Source organism: Abramis brama (assembly GCF_963993115.1).
Source record: "Abramis brama genome assembly, chromosome: 16".
Lineage (NCBI taxonomy): Eukaryota > Metazoa > Chordata > Actinopteri > Cypriniformes > Leuciscidae > Abramis > Abramis brama.
This window is the reverse complement of record NC_139978.1, coordinates 16,959,446-16,977,419: the sequence shown is the minus strand read 5'-3', so window position 1 is coordinate 16,977,419 and position 17,974 is coordinate 16,959,446. Positions and strand designations below refer to the sequence as shown.

At 38.0% G+C, this 17,974-nt stretch overlaps 1 protein-coding gene across 2 annotated transcripts in view; it reads right to left on the bottom strand.

Annotated features, from left to right (window-relative positions):
- Positions 1 to 784: 784 nt before the first annotated feature.
- The window catches only part of slc23a2 (solute carrier family 23 member 2), a 53,087-nt gene continuing 35,897 nt past the window's right edge, over positions 785 to 17,974 (bottom strand). For both annotated transcript variants that reach the window (XM_084086866.1, XM_084086867.1), the window contains 10 exons: positions 13,917 to 14,005; positions 13,041 to 13,108; positions 10,816 to 10,997; positions 10,595 to 10,715; positions 9,436 to 9,592; positions 8,207 to 8,354; positions 8,016 to 8,121; positions 4,650 to 4,917; positions 4,464 to 4,559; positions 785 to 4,156 (listed from right to left, as the gene is read on the bottom strand). In XM_084086866.1, the coding sequence (XP_083942992.1) occupies positions 3,903 to 4,156; positions 4,464 to 4,559; positions 4,650 to 4,917; positions 8,016 to 8,121; positions 8,207 to 8,354; positions 9,436 to 9,592; positions 10,595 to 10,715; positions 10,816 to 10,997; positions 13,041 to 13,108; positions 13,917 to 14,005 (1,489 nt within the window). In that variant the 3' untranslated portion in view covers positions 785 to 3,902. The remainder of the gene's footprint in view (positions 4,157 to 4,463; positions 4,560 to 4,649; positions 4,918 to 8,015; positions 8,122 to 8,206; positions 8,355 to 9,435; positions 9,593 to 10,594; positions 10,716 to 10,815; positions 10,998 to 13,040; positions 13,109 to 13,916; positions 14,006 to 17,974) is intronic.

Genomic DNA, 17,974 nt, shown 5'->3' with positions numbered 1-17,974 from the left:
TTATGACTGGTTTTGTGATCCAGGGTCACATTTGTTTAAAAAAAAAGTGTGTAGAATGTGTAAAAATGTGTAGATCTAGAAAGTGTTGACAACTGTAAAGTTCCATGCCATTTGTACAAAGAGAATTTTTATTTTTTTATTTTAGCAAACGTCATTTGGTGTCAAAAAGACCCAGAACGGCGGACAGGGGTCAAGTTGTGTGTGACTAATCATGTTAACTCAAGACTGTTACGGTCAACACACACACTGAGCTGATGATGGGAGAAGCAGAAGTGAAGCACAGATATATGTGTAACCTGATATACTTAATGAGTTTTCAAGATCAGACAGAAGAGAGAACTGCATTTGTTTTTTTTTTTGGTCACCTAAAAAGATAGTAACTCAATCTTTCATTTGAAATGCAATTTTTTGTTTTTCCACCCCGATACACTCAACTAGTAATAATCATTAAAATAATTATTTTAAAATCTATTATTATTATTAAAGGCGCAGTAAGCAATTTCTGAGAAACACTGTTGATATTTGAAATCAGCAAAACAAACTACACCCCTAACCAAAATGATCACACCCCATCTTGATAGTTTTGCCCCCAAATTCACAAACCCGCTATGCAACACAGGCACCTCCCCCCTAATGATTGGATACGCCCCTTACTGCTGATTGGCTACAAGCAAGTTTTGGTGCTCCGTCCGATCCGATAGCTTTCTGCACCTTTAACATTAATATAATAATTCCATGACACACACAAACAAACGCACATAAAAAAAGACAAAAGACATTATGATTTGCTCAGAAACATCTTATTAAATATCTTTAGGAAGATGGAACAAAACAATTTCTGTTGTTTCTACTAACAGGAGCTCCAACGGCTGGTCCAAGAATATAGCACAATCTGCACTTAATATAGATATTCTTTCATTTATAATAGTCTCAAAGCATTGCACCTCTTTCTAAAACTATTAACATGAACAGGAAGTAATGTTAGAAAAATACAATATGAAAACAGTCTAGTTAACAAAAATATTCAAACAAACTAAAGATTTAAAAAAAAAAAGAGACAACAACAACAACAACAAAAAAAAAAGAGATTTGTTTTACTCAAAGTGGTGCGCTTTGCAGCATGATGGTTTAAGATTATATGCATTTTTTTGCAAACATCTTTTTTTGTCTGTAAAAAACAAACTGATGTATAAAAAAACAAGAATAAAACATTACAAAGATATTACTATTGAGATAGACCAAGTATATTCTTCAGATATATCCCCTTCAAAATAACTGAAGGGGTTGTTTCTCTTTGAATCACATGCCACAATGTTATTAAGACCCATTACAACCTTTAAATCTCAGCGGAGACTGGGATTCATCACAACTGCTTGCGTTACCAAAATATTCTCATATCAAAACCATAGCATCAATATCGTTTCAGTACTAATAATAACGTGAATATTGGCCAACGAGATATATATACTGTATATTTAACTAATCATCCTCATTACTGGACAAACAAGTATGTATATGTCACTGCCATCGAAACCTTTATGATTGACAGATAAATCAACAGCACATGATGAAAAAGGTCTTCACAAGTGGTCATATTCTTTTTTCAATAACATTACAATAAACTATTGAAGGATAAAAGTGTTAGGAGATGAGGACTGACACCACTGCAAGCACTATGGGTGTGAATGGAAGGGGCTTTAGAGGCAAACGGCACACTTTCTCAGTTGCATTTACTTTGGATTCTCAGACAATCATAGTTATGGATTCCTTATGACATACAGTATGTTGTATGTTTTGACTGAGGGATTTGGATTGGAATTATTATTCTACTCGATTACTGTAGCACTCTGTTCCAAGTGTTCGCTAAACAAGGGTATCCTCAAACAAGTTAAAACACTCTGTGATTGGTTCTTTTCTGTGATAACTCAGAAACATGTTTGTTGGAATGACCGAGTTATCGAGAAGCACCAGTTATCTTGTAAATATCGTGACTGTGGAAATATAAAACGTCCATTTCTTTCTGCATCAAGCTGACCAGTTGCGACACCTTCAGCAGATCAAATCAAACATTTAGAGTGGAGAGTTACATCTCCCATTCCCTGCTTTCAATCTTACAGTCAGCAAACAATTGTAGACGTAGGACATATAAATAAATAAATAAATTACACACCAACAAAAGAAACTCTGCATCTAAAGTGGATACAGTATGAGATGGCAAGCCTCTGATACAGATACGACCATCAGATTGAGCTCCAAGTGAGGTTATCACAGAGGTGAAAGCACAACTGCACACTTTTAAATCAAGTAAGGCTCTTTCATGACCGCTGATGTCAACAGTCCATCTGAAAATGAGAGTCTCCAATGACAGTGAAGTCACAGATGCTCAACAATTGGTTTCAATTGTGTAACTAACTGATATTGTACATTTAAAGACTTTTTGTATTGTATGTTACCGTAAAAGATCATAAAATGTCTGTAAACAAAAAAAATAGAAAAACTTTATACTAGGACAACTAAATATTAATGAATATTGTGATAATGGAGTATAAAGGCCAATTCGACAAACGCTGATCAATCAGCAGATTACGGTACGTCGCTTCTCAAACATTTCGTGAATCGAAAAAGGTGATTGAAGACGTTCAATGGGGTAACGCACGGATCCGTCAAAACCCGCCGAAGTGTCTTGCCACTGGTCACCGTCTGTCGGTGCAGTGTGAATTGGCCTTAAAGAGAACTATCATCCCACATCTGCAGTGCTTGTGGGATCTACATTTGAAACCACATTCACTTGAACAGTAGTGAGGAAGTGCCATCTATAATCAAACAAATGACAGCCCAAAAAATGTGGCGCCCAAAAGAGGGCTCAATAGATTCCGACAAAAATAAAAATGCCATACTTCAATGGGACTGCCTGAGTGCAACCATCAAGTTTTTTCCTTCCTTCTTTTAAAAACCACGCACTGACTATACATTCGTCTTCCGTGTCATTTTCCCTACTGCATAGCTATCTGCCTAGTGTACACCTCTGAAACTTGCAATCATTACAATTTCGAGGTGGCAAAGAACAGTATTTATTACTGGTGATAAGAAACGCCCCCTTCAACATGATCTATTTTTCAAAATAGCAGCTAACTAATGACAATGCTGAAACATAAATTTGTATGACTGAATCTTTTTCCTTACATTTAAGGCATTGGGACTTGCACATTTGGAAGCAAGACTCGGACACTGGAAGTTAAATTAGGAACAAGCAAACTACATTTTGTGCGTTAATTCAAGCAGTGCAATTCAAACAAAGCACAATAACCTTGCATCACTACCAGCTCCACTCGCTTTAACGGGATCCAGAACTGTGCCATGCATAAAGCGAGTGTGGGCATGTTTGTGTGTGTTGAGAATGTGAAGGTGTGTGACAGCGGCCACTGCGTGCACGCAGGCACTCATTAGTACGTCATTTAATTTCAAACACATCCAGTTATCTACACATCAATGCTTTGTGCAGACGGAGCGGTGCAGGTCAGCCAAAAAAGGAACACTGATATTGGAAATTTGGTAGATTTTCCATCTATCAAGTCTCTGTTGTCATATCCTCCCACACAGAAAGAGATGAACAAGGACACCCTGCATTGCATCCACTCGCTGTTGTCATGGAGACACCTTCAGATGAGCTCCCAAGATGCTGCGCTGTCAGAGTTTTCAGCAGCCGGATTAACATACAGAAACCAACTTTAGTGTTGATGACAAACTTGATGAGTGAATCAAAAAGGGTAGAGTTTTTAAAGGATTGTGGGGTGAGAAGAGTTTATAGCTGGCTGTTCATTAAGGGACTGGACTGTAGATTTCACTGACTGGGAGGAATGAAGCTTTGTGGCGACCATCTAAAAACCTACCGGTGCTAAACACTATACCCCACTTTCTCCCAGTTCAGGCTTTGTTGGCATTTCGTCCTCTCTCCTGTCGTGGCGTTCGTGGCAGCTGCGGGTGAAGATGCTCCATTGGTAGCCAGTGAAAGTGGGGCTGATTGGGATGTACTTGAAAATGCGATGGCGCCGCAGGAAGTCCATACCAAAAGGAAGGTCGTAAGACTCCATTCTTTCCCGTTTAGATGTGCTGCTTCTACGATTCATCTTACGGATGCCCCTTTCCTCCGGGGTGCCTGGAATAATATAGAAACACAATGAACTAAAGGATGACCAACAAGAAAAAAAAAAGAAAAAAAAAAAGTTTAGAATGTTTAATTAACTCTCTGGGCCTTTTTTTTTGCTTCATCGGAATGGGATGACACTTTGTGAAAACACAAAAAATCGTGGACATGATTTGGATATGTTAAAGGGTAAAAAAAAAAAAAAAGAAGTCGTCACACTTGGCTCCTTCGTGGTCTAAAATGACCAACATAAAAAAACGAACAAATAGAGCTTCAGAGAACAGTTTTTTTATGTGTGTATTATGAGATTGGCACCTACCAGGAATAGTATTATCCAGCACAAACGCCACAGAACCTCCAACAAACATGGCAGTTGTAAGCAGAACGTTCAGCACCTGATCTATCTGCACTATACCTATGACAGAAGAAAAGAAGAATGCTTACATTGTTCCTCATGTAATCATTTCCCATAAAAGTATGCATGTATTCGTGTTTGGGCATCTACCAGTGACGAGGGGGTTTTCTTTGAGGTAGCTGGGCAGCACCAGGCCGAAGAAGATGGAAAAGCCAAGGACAAACAGGTTGCGGGACGAGTTGAGATCCACAAACTGCAGGTTGGAAAGGCCAACGGCGGTGATCATGCCGAACAGCGTGCAGAACAGCGCTCCCAGAACTGGGTCCGGCAATGATGCGAATAGAGCACTGAATTTACCCACCATACCTAGCAGTAGCATCAGTGCTGCACCATACTGAATAACCCGCCTGCTGCCCACCTACACAATAAAACACACACAGAGAGAAGAAACACACTCATTTATTTTCATTTAATGTGCTACATTTTATGCATTAGGATGTCAAAGCAATGGTTGTCAGTCATGGTTAAAGGTTCTCAAAATCAGGTCTCAAATATTCTTTTCTGTGCAGTTTGATGTCACTGATCTATTAAATTATATGACAATCACACAAATGACAACAAAAACACTTATGTAAGATAAAAATAAGTGGTATAATAAGTGGTAAAAATAAGTGGTATAAAATTAACTGCTCTGGAAAATAAGTATTTGAACACCCTGCTATTTTGCAAGTTCTCCCACTTAGAAATCATGGAGGGGTCTGAAATTGTCATTGTAGGTGCATGTCCACTGTGAGAGACATAATCTAAAAAAAAAAATCCAGAAATCACAATGTATGATTTTTTAACTATTTATTTGTATGATACAGCTGCAAATAAGTATTTGAACACCTGAGAAAATCAATGTTAATATTTGGTACAGTAGCCTTTGTTTGCAATTACAGAGGTCAAACGTTTCCTGTAGTTTTTCACCAGGTTTGCACACACTGCAGGAGGGATTTTGGCCCACTCCTCCACACAGATCTTCTCTAGATCAGTCAGGTTTCTGGGCTGTCGCTGAGAAACACGGAGTTTGAGCTCCCTCCAAAGATTCTCTATTGGGTTTAGGTCTGGAGACTGGCTAGGCCACGCCAGAACCTTGATATGCTTCTTACAGAGCCACTCCTTGGTTATCCTGGCTGTGTGCTTCGGGTCATTGTCATGTTGGAAGACCCAGCCTCGACCCATCTTCAATGCTCTAACTGAGGGAAGGAGGTTGTTCCCCAAAATCTCGCAATACATGGCCCCGGTCATCCTCTCCTTAATACAGTGCAGTCGCCCTGTCCCATGTGCAGAAAAACACCCCCAAAGCATAATGCTACCACCCCCATGCTTCACAGTAGGGATGGTGTTCTTGGGATGGTACTCATCATTCTTCTTCCTCCAAACACGTTTAGTGGAATTAACGTGGGGAACCTTCCGTGCCATGCATGATTTCAAACCATGACGTCTTAGTGTATTACCAACAGTAACCTTGGAAACGGTGGTCCCAGCTCTTTTCAGGTCATTGACCAGCTCCTCCCGTGTAGTTCTGGGCTGATTTCTCACCTTTCTTAGGATCATTGAGACCCCACGAGGTGAGATCTTGCATGGAGCCCCAGTCCGAGGGAGATTGACAGTCATGTTTAGCTTCTTCCATTTTCTAATGATTGCTCCAACAGTGGACCTTTTTTCACCAAGCTGCTTGGCAATTTCCCCGTAGCCCTTTCTAGCCTTGTGGAGGGGTACAATTTTGTCTCTAGTGTCTTTGGACAGCTCTTTGGTCTTGGCCATGTTAGTAGTTGGATTCTTACTGATTGTATGGGGTGGACAGGTGTCTTTATGCAGCTAACGACCTCAAACAGGTGCATCTAATTTAGGATAATAAATGGAGTGGAGGTGGACATTTTAAAGGCAGACTAACAGGTCTTTGAGGGTCAGAATTCTAGCTGACAGACAGGTGTTCAAATACTTATTTGCAGCTGTATCATACAAATAAATAGTTAAAAAATCATACATTGTGATTTCTGGATTTTTTTTTTTAGATTATGTCTTTCACAGTGGACATGCACCTACGATGACAATTTCAGACCCCTCCATGATTTCCAAGTGGGAGAACTTGCAAAATAGCAGGGTGTTCAAATACTTATTTTCTCATATACAGTAACAACTGAGAACCTGTTAAATGATAACCTGTCAACTGAAATATACAAAAGTTTGGGGTGGGTATGATTTTTAATGTTCAGGTGAGTCTCTGATGCTCACCAAGGAAGTCATTATTTGATCAAAAAATACAGTAAAAACAGTAATATTATGTGAAATATTACTACAATTTAAAATGTGTTTTCTACTTTAATACATTTTAAAGTGTAATTTATTTCTGTGATGGCAAAGCTGAATCTTCAGCATTATTACTTCGTGACTACAGATATCATTAAAATATTCTGATTTGCTGCTCAAGAAACATTTATTATTATTGTTGATGTTGATACAGTTGTGCAGCTTAATATTTTTGTGGAAAACCTGATGAATTTTTTTCAGGATTCTTTGATGAATATAAATTTCAAAAGAACAGCTAAATCTTTTGTAACATTACACGTTTTTATTGTCTTTTGTCAATTTATTGCATCCTTAAAGAATAGAAGTATTCATTTCTTTAGAAGAAAAAAAACCAAACCTTAATAACCCCAAACTTATGAATGATAGTGTCCATGAACAAGCTGATATTTAGTTAATTCCTAAACTGCTGCAGTTAATGCGTCATCACAAATTATAATTGTGCAACTGTAAAATCAAGGTAGAGGCCTCATTAGAAGTAGTAGAATGTGTGATAAATAAATAGTTCATGGGAACGGCCCTGTGGGAGTACATAGGCGGTCAGAGCTTATTTCTTTAATGAAGTTCACTGGCAACTCAAGAGCTGCTCTCTTCAGCATTTACGGTCTTTAGGGTGCCAATGATCCAGTGCAGTCACATGCTGCTATGTGCTGTGTGGCACATGGGCTGTTTACTGTAGGTGCTTTTACCACGCCAAGCACTGTTGATGATGAAACTGGTTTACGAGTCAAGATAGTGCCATTTTGTTTTCCTTCGTTGTAAGTAAATGCACAAAATGGGGGGCAGTCGTGGCCTACGGGTTAGAGAGTCGGACTTGTAACCCCAAGGTTTCTGGTTTGATTCTCAATACAGGCAGGAAAGATGCAGCTGGGGGAGTGAATGAACAGCGCTCTCTTCCACTCTCAATACCCACGGCTGAGGTGCCATTGAGCAAGGTACCGAACCCCCAATCGCTCCCTAGGCGCCACAGCAAATGGCGGCCCACTGCTCTGGGTGTGTGTGTCCACGGTTTGCAGTGTGTGTCTTCACTACTCACTGCTCCTAATTTGTCTGCACTAACTTGAATGGGTTTAATGCAGAGGACAGATTCTGAGTATGGGTTACAATTCTTGGCCTTCACGTCATGTCACAAAAGAAGAGAGGGTGAATAGGAAAAGATCTTACTTTTGTGATGCCCAGCACTCCGATGTTTGGGCTAGAAGACGTGGAGCCATTTCCTGTCCCAAAGACGCCATCGAGGACACAGGAAATGCCCTCCATAAAGATCCCTCTGTGGAAAAAGAGATTCCATTATGGGAATGTGGAACGAATTAGATTAGGACAATAAAACATGCTGCTGTGTCTTTGTGTTGTACCTGTTAATGGCATGTATAGGTGGAGGAGGGGCACAGGAGAGACGGGCACAGGCGTAATAGTCTCCAATGGACTCTATGATACTGGCAACCACAGCACTCAGCATCCCAATCACCCCTGCTGCTGACACTGTAGGCAACCCCCACTGGACTAGAACACACAATCAGTCACACAAAGCATTATGGGCAATCTAAGCATGTTAGTATACAGAAATACCTATAGGATTATTTAATATATAATATTCACAAATATGCTCATACATTGGACTGCTGTAACACACAGAAGCTCTTCTCCAAAACCTAGTGAGCTGCCTACATAGGCAGCATCCTAAATGTCATGGAGCAACCTATGTATCGAATAACTCTACATGCCACACTGGCTCAACAACAAATGATTTCAATAGAATTTGGTGTTAGCATGTTGCTACGTTATGATACTTTAATGAGCACAAAAGTAATTAGAAAACACAAATATTGTATAAAACACCATCTTTATTTACACTAGTCATTTGTATTGACAATTTTCAGTATTGAAGGAAATCTTTTTCCTGCCTGCCATTAGATTTTTTATTTTTCTTAGCTTGCAGTGTATTATAGGATTGTCTTTACCATGAAGGATACATGTGAGGTTGCCTTATAATTTCCCTTGTAAAAAAGAAGTGCACTTATACTATTTGAAGTACACTACAAGTGCACATTAAATGCAGTTAAGTATACTTTTAAAACAATGTACTTAAAGATAATATTACTGAAATAAGAGGACAATTAAGAGTACATTCTTGACTGTTTCTAGTATACATTTAATTAATGTCTTGTATTAATGTCAAATTAGATCAACACATTCATGCACACACACAGTTTCACTATATTATTTAGGACATTGCATAGACTTCCACTGATTTTATATATCAGAATAATATACCCAGGGGTGTCCAAACTTTTTTTATTTTAAAGGGGACCAGATTCGATGTTGTGGACATGCCTGGGGGCTGGATACTTGTTTGTATGTATGTATGTATGCATATATATATATATATATATATATATATATATATATATATATATATATATATATATATATATATATATATATATACACATACATATATATATATATATATATATATATACATACATATATATATATATATATATATACATACACACACACACACACACACACACACTCACTGTATATTATATATTAATCATACACACACACACACACTTACAGGGGTAGGGTATCTTAAACCAGGGAGCGGCTGCCAGGATGCCCTGTCGAGCATCTGTTCGGGCGTAGAACCCATATTTGCCCTTCTCAGGAGGAAACACGTCAGTCACCGTGAAGATGAAACACAGAAACCATGACACAAGGATAGCCATGATGATCTACAGAGAGAAAGAAAGAGAGAAAAACCCAACAACTTAAAAAAAGTAACCCAGACTTTTGAACACAAAACCAGACATGTTATCCAACCTCCTTCACTAGCCTTCACAACAGCAGACAACACTGAACGAATCATCATTATCAAGGCTCAATCTGTGTCTATTTTGGCTTGCCTCTATCTGCCTCCCACGCTCCGTTTCATTGCCATGTCATTGTCTGCTGTGCTTCCATTTAAAAACCCAGGCCAAAAAGACCTCATCACTGAAACAGCATGGCAATTACGGCTGTCATCAGAGCTGACGGCGGATTACGAGCGCTGCCAAGGATCTGAAAGTGCCAACTCATGTTACTGGGAGCTGGAGACACCAGACTGCTAATGATCATGATAATTCCATTCATGGTAATGTGGATCACTTTGGAAATAAAAGAAGCAATAAACTGATTATTGAGATCTGGAACAAAATATGTCTCACAAATTTGCCTGCCAATAGATAAAAAAAAAGCAACATTTGCACAGTGAAATTAATCAGAGATGATCGCTTGAACATAAAAAAAAAAAAAAAAAAAAAAAAAACCCAGGAAATACCATAATCTAATTTTAGCTGCTATAAGGTTCTGGTGTTTTATTATTGTTTGTAATCATTCTCATATTTTCTGCATATAAATGTGATTCGTTGAATTTTAATTCAAAGAATCCTGAAAAAAGTATCACTATTTTCAAAAAAATATCAGCAAAACTGTTTTCAAAATTGATAAGAATAAATGTTTCTAGAATGATTTCTGAAGGATCATGTGACATTGAAAACTGGAGTAATGATGCTGAAAATTAAGCTTTGCATCACAGGCATAAATTACATTTAAAAATATATTAAAATGGAAAACAAATTTTAAATGTTTCTAAACAAAACAAAAAATTTCCAAAAGTTTCCATTGACAGGTGCCATGTATATATTCTCTACATCTTTAAGAGCTTTCTTATCTTGGATTAATGTGGAGAAACTCACTGGGAACATCTTGAACAGCTGCAAACGGTAAGACGTCCAGCCTTTTTTAGATTTGTAGATGGGGAGCGGCAACTGGATGTTACGAGCGTACTGAGAGAACAGCAGCACCAGGAATATGGTTCTGTTTAAAAGAGCGGAGAGAGAGTTTACACGCCGAGTCCACAGACCTAAAGACTGGTTACATACACAGCCAAACATGTTTGTGTGCAAGCCGTACTCACAGCATGGCAATGCCCCAGTGTTTGCCTGCCCTCTCTCCAGCAGCCTGGAAGCCAGAGAGTCCGATGAGAGTGACAGTAGGCGTGATGGTGAGCGGCCCGATGTACTTCAACAGGACACCCGGCAAACCTAAGGCCCCTATGACCACCTCGATTAGAGACGAGATAATTATAGCACCCTGGATCTACAGAGAGGGAGAGAGAAAGTAAATCTAATCATACAAACAATCTAAAAGAACCAAAGAAGAAAAAGAGAGGAATTTACAATAAAAGTAGTAAAGGTTAAAAGCCATTAAGGTAGAAAAGTGACATTGACACAGTCCTCTAGACAGCGTAATGCTCCATTTAATCGAATTCACCTCAAGTTGCTTAATCTTCACTTAATCTTCATGTCTGCCACGGTTTAGACCAAAATCAATATTAAATCTGTTTACACAAGTCTCTTAAAAGACAGACAAAGAAACAAAAAAACAAGCAAAAATGTATGTAGCATTCATACCTTAGAAGCAATATTTATAGTGGCCTCTATGAGTATTTGAACACTTATCACTGCATTACTTCAAAAGAAGGTCTGGGTCTACAGTTATTCCTTTTATTTTATTTGTGCGTTAATTACATTTTATTGCTATATTTAATTTATGTGCACATTATTATATAATTGTATATACTAGTGACAGTATATCATCATGTGCAGAAATTTCTATTTCAAATAAATGCTGTTCTTCTGAATATTAATTAAAAAAAATTCTCACAAAGATATTAAGCAGCACAACTGTTTTCAACATTGATAATATCCATCCATCCATCCATCCATCCATCCATCCATCCATCCATCCATCCATCCATCCATCCATCCATCCATCCATCCATCCAATCCTATCCTCTGTAGGGTCATGGGAAAATAGTAGTGCTATTTTAAATAGTTTTCTTTCACAATATTACTGATTTAATTGTATAGATCAAATCAATGCAGTTGGTGAGCATAAGAGACTTCATTCAATAACATTTAAAAAATAAATAAAAAGTAGTTGCAGGAATAAAGTGACTTTGACCAGGGCCAGATTGTTATGGCAAGGCGACTGGGTCAGAGTATCTCTGAAAGGGCAAGGCTTGTGGGTTGCTTCCAGTCAGCACTGATGAGAATTTACTAACAGTGGTCCGAGAAGGGACAAACCAGCGACAGGGTGTTGGGCGCACAAGACTCATCAATGCAAGGGCAATGAAGGCTTTCCCGTCTGGTCTGAGTCAACGATAATGATGGTTATGGGAGGAATGTGTTACAACACACAGTGCATCACACTATGATGAGCCCTGTCCGCCGTCAAAAGTGCCTTCAATGGGCACCAGAGCGTCGAAACTGGATCTTAGAGCAGTGGAAGAAGTTTGCCTTGTCCAGTGAGTCCTGATTTATTTTACATCACGTGGATGACAACAAGCTGGTGGAGGGAGTGTGATGCTCTAGGTAATGTTCTGCTGGGAAACTATGGGTTCGGCCATGCTATTGGTTCACCCTGTAGCCCAAGACTGGTTGCCCACTGAAGCTAAGCAGGGCTGAGCCTGGTTAGTACCTGGATGGGAGACCTCCTGGGAAAACTAGGTTGCTGCTGGAAGAGGTGTTAGTGAGGCCAGCAGGGGGCGCTCACCCTGTGGTCTGTGTGGGTCCTGACGCCTCAGTATAGCGATGGGACACTATACTGAAACAAGCACAGGCCTTCGGATGAGACGTTAAATCGAGGTCCTGACTCTCTGTGCTCATTAAAAAACCCATGACACTTGACACTCATAAAGAGTAGGGGTGTAACCCCGGTGTCCTGGCCACATTCCCTCCATTGGCCCTCATCAATCATGGCCTCCTAATAATCCCAATCCACTGAATTGGCTCTATCACGCTCTCTCCTCTCCACCTATAGCTGGTGTGTGTTGAGCGCACTGGGGCCGTTGTTCTGTGGCTGCCGTCGCATCATCCAAGTGGATACTGCACACTGGTGGTGGTTGAGGAGAGATCCGTACATAGGAAATGTGCTATATAAATGCCTCATTCATTCATTCATTCATTCATGATAGCACCTAGGGTTCCACAATCCCATGGAGCAATCCTGTTAAAACCCACTATAGATCTTAACTTTCCACTTTATTTCATTAGTTTCACACCAGTTCCTCTATCGGTTTTACGTTCCTCATTAAATACTTCTGTTCTCATCTCTTTCGGTCTCTTTGTTTTAACACACCTCTCGTATCCTGGGGTACCAGATGTCTTCTGTGTGTGGCAGCTCTGTGGCATTAAATACAGCAAAACCTGTAGAGAAACATGACAATCCGATTACTGACTGAGAAGGTACATGAGTGTGTGCAGGGTTGCTGCAAATTTAAGACCTTTTTAAGTCCTGAAAAAAAAGAAAAAGAATACTTTACGCTTGGGGTTGACAAAAATGATCTCTTGATATTTTGGGGGATTGTGTAAATAATAATAATATTAATAATAATAATAATAATAATAATAATAATAATAATGAATATATTTTGGTAACACTTTATTTTACAGTATCCTAGTTACATGTACTTACCATAGCAATAACAGTAAATTATGCATAATTACATGCAAATAACCCTCAACCAAATCCTAATCCTATCCTAACGCTATAGTAAGTACATGTAGTTAATTAATATTACTCAGTACTTAAATATAAAAGTACACTGCAACAATGACACCTTAAAATAAAGTGTAACCTATATTTTTTACTGAGTGTGTTTTGAAGCTGGTTTAGACCTGTCCTGGACAGCTGACTGCTGAAGATAATTCTCCTTTAATATTCTATTAGCAAACACCATCGCACACCTGCAGGTGATAGGTGCATGGGATAAAAAGACCAAATAAGTAGGTAAAAAAAAAAAAAAAAATCGACAAAAAACAAACAAACAATGAACTCCCGCACACTATCAGTACTTGCAAATGAGTATCAAAATGTTATTAGCAACGTTTTGGTCTCATGACCTTCATCAGGCATCCTTTAATATTTTGAAATCGACTTTTTCATAAAGGGGCAATATTTAAGACATGGGGCAAGACTTTTTAATGCAAGCGGGAACCCTTGTGTGACATGTACCTGTTGTGTTACATTTCCACTTTTCCAGTGAAAGGATGGCTCTTGATGGGGCCAGAAATGCAAAAGCACTAGCTTGGAACAATGGAAGCCTGGAGGCAAAACACACACAAAAACACAATCAATTACAAGAACACATACCCTTAAAAACAACAACACCACTCTTGTGGCCTTGGAAGCATCTATTATGTGTGGCTGACAAGAAAAGCTTTTAACCCCATTATGAGGTCACTCCCCTGAATCAATGATAATCCACCAATTCCAGAACAAAACAGTTTGGAACTCTTCAGCTACTGTTCCTAAACACTTTTCAACAATACTATTTACAGTTGACCATGTAATATGGGATGAAATTTCATGAACTCACGCTTGGATTCACTGAGCTCTTCAGAACGACCCATTTTCCCCCACAAATTTTTGTAAAAGCACACTATAAAAAAGTTGTTGCCTTAAACATCCGAGTTGATGGTCCTTAAAAATTTGAGTAATTTCAACTTAAAATACATTAAACTGACTGAAAAATTAGTTGAATCTTGTATAACTTATATAAAAAAAAGTAGAAAATTGCTTAAAGTCCACATGAAATCAAAATTGACCATATTTACTTTGTTTGCCTAAATTGATCGTTTTGTGGTGAACAATTCATCCATGCAAGTCAATCCACACAAAAACATTTTTTGGCTTCGTAATCTTTAATCAAAATCTGAAAATGCCCCTCCCCTCTGCATTGGAGGACCTTCCCTGATGACGTAGGTTTGAGGACTTGGGTTGGGAAACGCTTAACCACTCCCCTCAAACCGTTAGTCTGCTATGAGCGAGAGATGGAGAGGAGGAGCGCTAGAGTAAAACCCTGCCCTCTGTTCAATATTCCTTTTCACTGGGAAATACGTCACAACACTGGAGAAAAGTCGTTTGCAACTTCCGGTTCACGCGGACTTTAACTTATTTTGATGAGTTGAAGCAATGTAAAAACATATGTTGTCATAACTTATTGATTGTTGCATGGCTAGGTGCTTGATTTTATACACCTGTGGCAATGGGCCTGACAAAAAAACAAAAAAACATGAATTTAATCATTAAGAGGTGTGTCCCAATACTTTTGTCCATATAGTTGATATACAGATCTGCTTGTGGATATCTAGTTAACTTGCTATGAAGCAACTCAAACAAATATTTTCAAAGATTTATGCCACTAACAAATATATAATACAAATATGCAGAATACAGCAAAAAAATTTTTTAGAAAATGTAGAAACATTGAAAAAACTAGCGTAATAACTAAAGCCAGCAGAGAAATTAGTTTGTGAATTGATACATATTCACTGTAATGCTCATGAATGAGACATTTAGTGGCTTTGCTCAAACCACTAGATGTCTCCACACACACTTCTCATACCGTCACTGATGTGGCTTCGAAGTCTACAAAACAAGGCCAAACTCTCACTCTCATTCTTTTCCCCCTTATCTTTGCATACAAACACTAAAGTAAAATGTTGCGCAACCATGATAATAAACATGGCAACTTAAAGAAAAAACATGTTTTACAAAAAGCTAATTTAATACAATAATACAGATTATATTTAAAAAGGTTTGCATTATGTGTGTCCAAATAAACAGAGAATGTTTAAGGTCAAAAATCTATTCTTTATGATTAAAGCGTTTAATCAGATGTAACATGTATCAGGTATCAGTAGTGCAGTGTTATTTTAGTATCATTAATATAATAGTTTTTGTTAAGATTTTAAATTAGATTTCATATTTTCTGTTTTATATTGATTTTAGTTAAAGGTTTAGTATTTTGTTGTGTTTGTCTTTTTTTAAACGTGTATATAGTTTTTATTTACTTATTTGTTTTAGTGATTTTAGTACTAAACTAAATTGTGAAATTTTACCTTGGCAACTAGCTAAAATAACATAAGTTTAAGGTTCTTTTTTGTATTATTTTATTTGAGTTAATGTTTATTTTTGCCTGAATGTTTTTTTTATGGTTTTAGTTTTATTTAATGATAATAACCCATACCTCAGGCACAAAAAACACGCTATATGGAAATATACAAGTTTCATAAAAGGCAGAACATAAAGACCGCTCACATACAGTGACTCAGCACACAGGTCTGACAGCAACACTTGCCCAGTCCTTTCCACTCTTATCTTCCTCTCATTTCCCTTTTTTTGGTAACTTGCTCAGGTTTCCCTGGAGACAGCATGTGCCACAAGCAAGTGACGTCAGAACAGAGAGATCAAGTGCGCAAGAAAGACATCAGACGGCCCTCTTACACATCGGGCAAAGTGGCCACAAAAGAACATTGAGTGCAAGACAGAACAGGCCACGTCTAAATGTCTTTATGACATGAACAGCCTAAAGGATCAGACCTCTACAGATACTCACCCTCCCCATCCTGCAATATAGACTGTGTCTGTTCCAGATTCCTTATACTCGTACACTGCCAATTCATGCTTCCCTGTTGGGGTTTTATGTCACATAAAACTGTATTGCGCCATCAATTGCATAAAAGTGAATTACAGCAGCAAAACATCAACAGTGGTAACTTACGGAGGAAATAACAGTTTCCTGAATTGCTGTGATTTATGCTTTATATTTTGGTACGGGCTTAAACATATCCAAATCACTGCTTATTTTATAAAGGGACCAGCATGTACTCGTTTGTTTTACCAATCCTTATTCAAATCAGAGGTGAGGCCACATAAGGGAGGTGCTGGACATTCCACATTGATCTACCCAGTGTCTACTGGTTTGCAAATTATATGAATATACAAAATAACTAAGAAACTTAATTTTGTCAGCACATTTATTGAATCATGTATTCTGTTTAATATTTACAATAACCGTTAAAAAGTTTGTGGTTGTTATGCTTTGTTATAAATCTCTCACCAAGGCTGCATTTATACAGTAAAAACAGCACTATTGTGAAATATTGAATATTATTATTAAATGACTCAAATGTTAAAAGCTATATTCTATAACAAAAAAAAAAACGTAATATTTTTTCAATGCAAAGCTGAATTTTCAGCATCATTACTCTAGTCTTCAGTGTCACATGATCCTCCAGAAATCATTCTAACATGCTGATTTGATGATCAAGAAACATTTATTCTTATCATTCATTTAGAAAACAGTTGTTCAGCTTAATATTTTTGTGGAGGATTTTTTTTTAGGATTCTTTAATGACTAGAAGGTTCAAAAGAACAGTCTTTATGTGAACATTTTTTTGTGTGTGATGTGACATTATAAATGTCTTTATAATTAACGCTAAAACAGTTATTGGTCAATATTGGAGATTTTTTGTGTGCAAATTATCTATCAGTATCAGGCGATATTGGATATGACTGTGAATTTCAAATTAAAATGATACAATTTTAATATTGGGCATGTATTGGCCAAAACATGAAAATAATACATACGTACATTTAGAAACAAATTTAATAGCAAACCATAGGCCTACAGGCTAAGGAAACGTAAGAGAAGGAACAGAACAGAAGTCCAACCAATTTCAGCTTGGAACACAGATTTAAATCTCTCACATTGTGTCCCTTCCTCATTCTCAAGCCACACTAAACAGCACCAGTTTGCTGCCTAAATTGTAGCACTATAAAGAGCTGAAGGCCTTCATTACCGAGTGATTAAAGACCCTGAAAGATCCACAGATGACCACAGCTAAAAGTGAACTGACCTCCTGCTACACAACTGAGAGTTGGATTTTGTTCCAACAAAAGCAGCTCTTCAAAAAATGTAACCGTAAAATTTAATTGGAGAAGAGAATGTATTTAAGAGTGCATGCACGCTCTACGCACCTTGTAAGAGTTTGTGTCTTAGGCTGGATTTGTGCCAAAGCCAGTGAAAAAAAAAAAAAAAAAAACCTTTATGCAACAGGAACGCCCTTCCTCTTCACAGAACTGAGTGAAATATTTCCAAATCTAGGTTACTGGGTCACTTCACTTTCAGAAGGAGGGAAAAAAGGGAAATAAAGACAGAGAGATCAAAATAACAGAATGTAAGGTGGAGGAACAACAGGGGGAAAAAAAAAAGACAAAGTACAAAG